We start from the raw sequence: 7,869 nt of genomic DNA on the forward strand, positions 1-7,869 counted from the left end.
GAAATCATAATTTGTGATTGTGAGAAAATTTTCTTATTAAATTTTTAAAAAATAATAATATTATTATTATTTTGATAGGAGTGATTGGAAGGGAGGCATAAAAAATGGGTTTATCTAATATTATTCGATAAAAAATACGTAGGTGGGGAGCCTAATACATTTATTTTTTTTTTTTTAAAAAAAAAATAATTTTGTTAGTGATTTTAAAATGTCAATAGATGCGCGCGTGGGGCCACGCTCTTTCGATGTCCCCATAGTTCCATGCTTAAATATCAACCTCCCCCGTACTAGTTAAGAAGTTGACGCCCCCCTCCCCCCTCCGTTTTTCTTTTTCTTACGCCTCTCTCTTTCTGTTTCTCTCAATTTTGCAACTGTATATTGAGGGGACATTTCTTTTCAAAACCTTTCAAAAAGTTCAAATTTTTTTCTTTGAAGAAAAAAAAAAAAAAAAAAAAAAACTACGCGTCCTTTCTATTTCCATTTCTTTCTTCTTCTTCAACGTACACTCCATTCCCCTTTCTTCTCACAAACCCTAATTCTCTCTCCCCTCCTTTCATTTTTCCTCTGCTTTCTCAGTCCCCTTCTCATTAATGGCCGATTCTCCTCCTCCTCCTCCTCCTCCCCCCCCCTTCTCCACCGTCGATTCCTCCTCCAATTCCTCCGACGCTCTTTTCTTCTTCCCTCCCGATTCCGATTCCTCCATCCTCACCGAATTCGGATGGAATTTCCACTCCCTTCAACCTCAACCTTCTCGATTCCTCCACTCTCACCCCATCGACTCCGATTTCCCTCCAACTTCCACTCCCGTAATCGACGACGCCGCTGGATTGCAAAGCCCTGACGCTCCCCTTCCACTCGCTTCTAATCCTTCTTTGTCTTCCAGCTCCAGCGGAGAGCCGCCGGAGAAACAGCCTGAGATTATTCCGTGAGTTCCGGTCCTTTTTTTTTTTCCTTTTTTCGAAATTAAAATTACAGGTTCTTTGAATTATTGAGTGTAAACTTAATTGAATGAACTGTAAGTTAATAATTTCATGCGGTTTTGGTAAAAGAAAACTCAAAATTAAGGGACAGAGAAATCAGAGTGATCAGAGTGATCAAAGTGCAAGTACTCTTGCCTTCAATCCGCCCATTCTGCAAGTTGGGGAGGTAGTTTCGTAAATTCGATGAAAGCAGGGGCTATTCAATGTGAATGCATTAAAGTGTAGGGGCTGTTTTGCAGTTTTTAGTAAACTAGTCCCTTCCCACATCGCCGTTATTGCGGCGGGAATGCCATTTTCCCTTTCGTTAAAATAATTATTTCTTTCTAATTGGATTAAAAAAGAAAAAAAAAAAATTCACGAAAGTTTTTCTCTTATTTATTCATCGTAAATCAAATTAACGAAAAGAATAATGCTCTTGGTTACATTTATTAATGACTTAAAATTTGGATGGTTGGCGTTACTTGTTCGATGTGCTTATCAATGGAATGTTACGTATTATTTAAAACGGTGTACTTATTTTTTTTATTGCTAATTAATATATAGTTATTTATTTTTATTACTGCATGTACTTACCATTGATGATGTGATATTACTTGAGAAAAAATATCTTGTATTATTATTTTTAAAATTTAATTTTTCTTTTTTCTTTCTGGTCCATATGGGTCTGTCGTTACCTAATTCTTTGTTGTTTCTATGAAATGATTGATCGTTTGCCCTTGTCTAATTACATCATAATCAATGAAATTAATGGTTTTCTTCTCTTATTTTCTGCTTAATCCAATGCACCTTGTTTTTCCCTTCTCCAATTTATTTATTTATTATTATATAACTAATTGTTTATTTAGGTCCCTTAATCAATTAATTAGCTCTATTATTTGCCTCGATTTCATTTTCGAGTGACATCCCCTAATTGATTTATTTGGGTGGGAATATAAATTCCATTGGGTATTTTAGTTTCATTCCAACAAATGAAATATATATATATATATATAGTTTGAATAGAAATTTAGTGTATAGTAGGTGGTAAAAATAAAATGTGTGTTTTAAGTAAAAATTAATTGCTTTTGATTTTCAAGGTTTTGCTTTTACTTTATAAATGTAGGTGAAATATTTTGTAGGCGGAAGGTGAAAAAGAAGGGGCAAAAGCGAATTCGGCAGCCACGATTTGCATTTATGACCAAAAGCGAAGTTGATCATCTTGAAGATGGCTATCGATGGAGGAAATATGGACAAAAGGCTGTCAAGAACAGTCCATTCCCTAGGTTGGCATAATCTACTATCCTACTTAATTATGTTTAACTCATGCTTAATTAATTATAATCAAAATTACGTTGATATCGGTGAAAATGTCAATATCTCAATTTTACTAAAATCTGGATAGAAATATCAATAATATGTTGGTGTCGATGGTATTTCTGAAAAAAAATTATAAAAACAAGAAAGTATGAATTTATGATAAGCATTTTATACTTTTAAATAACTTCAAATGTTTATTATTTATATTATATTTATATTAGTAAAATTTTTATTATTTATTTTTTATGTTTCACAAATTTTTTTAATAACATATTGGAAATGTCGACATACATCTTATGTCGAGAATTCTTAAAAATGTGAAAATATTAACACGTAGATTCAAATTTATTGCCATGACTAAATTTTCATATTGACATCTATTTTTTACTTTTCTTTTCTGGCAATACGTGGAGTGGAAGAATTGTACTTTTGACTTTAGGATCTACAAAATTTATGTTAATTGAGCTACATTCATTTTGACGGTCTAATTTATTATTGTTCCACGGAGAATTTAATAATAATAATAATTATTATTATAATAATTATAATAATGATGATGGTGGAAAAGTTGAGATTCCATTTTTACAACTATATTGGCATATTTATTAATTTAACCCTATTATATTGACATCATATTACAAAATATATATAGTACAACAATATCTATAATTGGTATTCTTTAATTTATCCTTTCTGTATTTTATTAAATTGATTGGAGATGAATATTTGTGTTATCGTGTTCATCCCTTTCCTTTAAATGTATTAGTACAATAAAACCCTAACACAATATTAACTAGTTTACAAGCATTCTAATCATGCTTTAAGAAACTTTAAGCATGCTCCTAAAATCAAACGAATGTGAAATGTATTTTTATTGATACAGTACATAATCTCCGCATAATCATTAATTAATGAGAATACGGGACAAAGATTAAAAAGCTTAATTTTATGTGTTGTATCCATATATATATATAGAAAAATAAAAGCTAAATGGGTAGACAGATAAAGATTCATATGTTTTGTCTTTGTCGCATTTAAATATAACAAATAATTGATAACCATTTTCGTTAACTATGAAAGAAACATTCGGTAATACATTGTGTATGACTTCTCTTAAATAAAACATGATTAGAGATATTTTTTTTTATAACTATGTTGAAGTATTGATATAATTAAATTATTAAATTACAATTTTAATTACTGAACTTTGGAGATTTATATCTATATAGCTAACTAAATTACATTCTTGAATTTTGAATTTTAAATTATGTGTTTAATATATCTTTGTTAAATTTATAATTAAAAAATAATAATTCATTTATCCGATATAAATTTGAGTTTGATGTCTAATAAAACTTTATAAACGTTTATTTTGTGTCTAGTAGATATATTCGTTGTTTTAAAATATTTGTAAGTTTGTAAGGAACACAAGAATTTTTTAGGGCAAGCTGGGAAGAATTTCTTGAGTTATCTATTTTCAATGCTCTATTTTGGTGTAAAGAAATTTATTTCCCTTTACGAAATTTTCTTTTTTAACAAATTGGAGAAATCTTTCTGTACTCCCTATAATGAACCCCTTTTGTATTTATTTGAATATTTAGCTTATCTATGAAATTGTTACTTATCGAAAATAATATATTAAAAAATCTAGAGATTAAATTTATGATTTTAACCTAATAGACAAACTTCAAAATTCATAGACTAAGTTAACAATTTAACCTAATTAAGTTTATCATAATCTATAAGTTTAAACGTTTGAGTTGAATATTGGTTCTATGTTTGAAACCATATCTTAGCCGAAGATGTTGTGTTAAGATTAGAATATGATTGCAGGAGTTACTACAGGTGCACAAACAGCAAATGCACAGTGAAGAAAAGGGTAGAACGGTCGTGTGAAGATCCAAGCGTTGTAATAACAACATATGAAGGACAACACTGTCATCACACCGTTGGATTCCCTCGAGGTGGATTAAACATAGCTCATGAAGCTTCTTTTGGGTCTCAATTTTCACCTCAAATCCCACAGTTTTTTTACCCTGATCATCATCAAACTCACCCCCCACCCACAACTAACAATAACCCTCCCACTCCCAATGACCAACCACACAATTTGGCACCATCATCATCCTCCAATGCCCTGTCCTTAGAGCAACAAGATCCAACAAGCTCACACCTTCAAGTTGCCTCCAATGAAGGCTTGCTCGGCGCTATTGTCCCGCCCGCCATGATGCGTAGAACGACGTGATAAGACGAATTCACTTCACATTACTAGCTCCACCATGAAACACACTCATTTTGTGGTATGAAATCCTGCACTAACCTCATCTCTCTATACATAATATGATATAACTTATTTTTTATTCAAATTGTCGACTATATGGTGCTTTTTGCCAAGTTTGTATGTATCTTTGTTGTCTAGTTATTCGAAGAGACGGGTACAATGTGGTTGTAGAGGAACAACCACAATGTGACCATCACATTGAATAAATTTTCACGTCCGTTAGAGTAAAAAATGGGTCTTTTATGCATGCTTAAATGTAATTGGCTCACAATCGTCAAATAGGGTCGTTTTATGCATGCTTTAATTTGTACAAATCAGAGAGGGTTGTTGGTTATGTTGACTATATTTTCTTTGACTACTTGTAGATTTAACTCATTGGGGGTGTTTAACCATGTATGGATGGATTGTAATTGAATTAAACGTGTTTTTATTGGCGCATTATTATTTATGATGAAAAATTGGATTGGTATTTACATGATATGTTTTTTATCTTTGTTTTCAATGTTTTTAGATTTTGAATCGTCTGTTACTAAATAGATATTAAAGAAGAGTGTAAATATGGTGCTATAAATCAGAATATAGCTGACATGTATTGTTAAATAAAAGGTTAGAAGTTTGAATCCTCGAATCATGCATACTAAAATTTTAGTATGCTGCACCAATCATATGAAATTTTTAGCTTTGGAAAAGAGAATCTTTTACTATTGTATAATTTTAGTAAAGGAGTTGATGTATGATTGTGGTGGTGGTAATTAAAGAGCCCCATGTGAATTGTGAAATGCTTCTTTAATAATTTTTGTTCTCTGTTGTGTTCTTTACTTTAGATTCTGGTGAGTTTTTTTAAAAAACAAATTTATATAAATGAATTATTATTATTATTATTAGGTTAATTAGAAGAGAAAGCATATGTGGATCAAAATAATTAAAGATGATGTTAACTAGAAGAGAATATTTTTCATCTATTGCCATAATAGCTCAACAATCATACCGATACTAACACATTAGATCTTATCAGAATTCTGCAGTTAAGTATGCTTGAACGAAAGTAGTATTAAGTTTGGATGACAACTTGAAAAGTCCTCGTATTACACCCCTTTAAAAACAGTAGTTCAATGGTAACTGACATATACTCATTCTCTTGAAGTAGTCGTAGGTTCAAATATTGATATCCTCTTCCTCATTGTACCAAAAATATAGTTCTCACTCTCTCTTCCATTAACAATAATTTTCACTCCCTTATAAAAATGGCATTATAATTGATAGTTTATTTGTTTAGAGTGAGTGATGGAGGTGACAGATCAATGGCCTTTTTAAGTGGGTTTAAAGATTCATAGATACGATCATTATTTTAGGTTCAAATGAGAAATTAACATGACAAAACAGCTGACCTCTTATTATTATTATTATTATTTTAAAAAAAAAACACTTTGGAGATCTAACTTCAGTTGAAATCACAAATAACTTTATGTTGTTTCCAGTTGTAGATGGAACTGCCAAATTGATTTTGATGTAAATAATAATATCACATATCAGTAGCATTCTTCAGTAATTTCCTTTAAGAAAAAGTTTTTGTGAAAGCTGCTTCATTAAAAGAACAGAAAAGAAGGATTTTTTTAAAAAATAAAAAAATAAAAATTTAACAGCTTTTGTTTTGTTACCTGAAGCAGCTGAATCTTGAAATGGAAGCTAGAAATAGAAACCCCTAAAGCTGCTGCATCGTACCCTTTTTGGTCTTTTCATTATTATTATTATTATTTGGAATATCAAATTATATCATCAATTTAAACCCTAAAGTTACCAATTGAATCAACTCACAATCTGCATTATGTTTCCATTGAAAAAAAAAAATATTGTGCAAGACTTATAAATAAATCAATCAAATCTCTCCATTAAAATTAAAATTTTTTCGAATCTTTCATACATTAAATCTAACCATTTTGTAAACATGCATGACTTTTAAATGTAATAAAAAAATAAAAGCTCTTAATTGATTCACTTAACAAATTTTAGAAGTTTAATTAATAGAAATGATAAGTTTCGTATAATATTTGTCAAACAAAATCTAAAGAGTATAAATTGATACACGAAAAGTTAAAGTTTTAATTAATATAACCTTCAAAATTTAAGGATATAAATTGATATTTTTCTTTAATTACTATTATGAGATATATATCTCACCTCTTAGTCGATAATATCCTTAACCAGTGGATCTATGCTCGGAATTTTATTCATCTCACTTGTTTTTCTTCATGTGTATTAGATCAGATGTGATGTGTTTTTCTTCTTTTTTGAATAATGAGCATACAGTTAGAAGGATTAGTACGTGCATTTGAATATGCTGCTTAGGTTGACACATTCTTAATGCGTTCATCATATTTCATATCAAATTAGATATTTTGTAAAAAAATCATGTGTTTTTTTATAAGGTTAAACTATACTTTTTTTTAATTTAAATTTGAGATTTATTTCCTATCCTCAAATATATTGTTCATTACTTCATGTTTGTTGTAAAATTTTAAATATTGGTCTTCCATTCGATAAATTGCTTTAAGAAATAAAGATGAAACTTTCAATTTTAAGGTGTCAATTTTTTCCTTAAAATGTTAAGGAAAAAATTGACACCAACCACATCCCATAAGGGTATTTTGGTATAATTAATATGGTGTCAGGGATATTAATAAATTACATGCAATCGATTTAGGATTCTTCATATTATTTTTTGTAGGGATAAATCAATTTAGGGTTTTTTTTTAAAAAAAAAAAAAAAAATTTAGTCGATGCCACATATTTTATTTTAGTTGAATTAATTTCAATAATCGAGAAAAAAGGCGTATAAAAACAGAAAAGTAAATGTGGAAGTTAAGTTATTTATGGTATTTTTACTACGTACAATAAATATAAAACAGAAGAGGATAAGATATTGATTTTTTTTTTTCAAGCTCAACAATTGCAAAGTAGATATGAGTGCCTCATTGCTATTGAATTATGCTTGAATTAGCGAAAAATATTGATTTACATATTTAGATGATCAGGCTTTAATGAGATGATTATACTTTACAGCAACAAATCAACCCATCAAAATATATAAAAATTTACATCATAAGTGATTTTTTAAAATTAATTTTGTGAGTCAAACATAAATGAAGATTTTATATATAGCATTATCTTGTTGGTAGAAGTAACATTATTATTGATTTAAAAAAAAATAGATATAGCATTATTTGTAAGTTGTGGGGTTCTGTTTGTTTGGATAAATATAATCATTGGATCTCATATATACTTAATTAGAAAATTTGTGGATACAAAGGAGGT

The 7,869-nt window shown here is 29.4% G+C and overlaps 1 protein-coding gene across 1 annotated transcript; it reads left to right on the plus strand.

The window, feature by feature from the left end:
• Nucleotides 1-293: 293 nt before the first annotated feature.
• On the plus strand, nucleotides 294-5,030 carry WRKY57 (WRKY DNA-binding protein 57). The gene is made up of 3 exons (XM_039028474.2): nucleotides 294-925; nucleotides 2,099-2,242; nucleotides 4,110-5,030. The coding sequence occupies exons 1-3, from the start codon at nucleotides 591-593 to the stop codon at nucleotides 4,519-4,521; spliced, it is 891 nt and encodes a 296-aa protein (XP_038884402.1). The 5' UTR covers nucleotides 294-590; the 3' UTR covers nucleotides 4,522-5,030.
• The last annotated feature ends 2,839 nt before the right edge of the window (nucleotides 5,031-7,869 follow it).

Source organism: Benincasa hispida, chromosome 4 (genome assembly GCF_027475165.1).
Source record: "Benincasa hispida cultivar pf3 chromosome 4, pf3_genome.v1.1, whole genome shotgun sequence".
Lineage (NCBI taxonomy): Eukaryota > Viridiplantae > Streptophyta > Magnoliopsida > Cucurbitales > Cucurbitaceae > Benincasa > Benincasa hispida.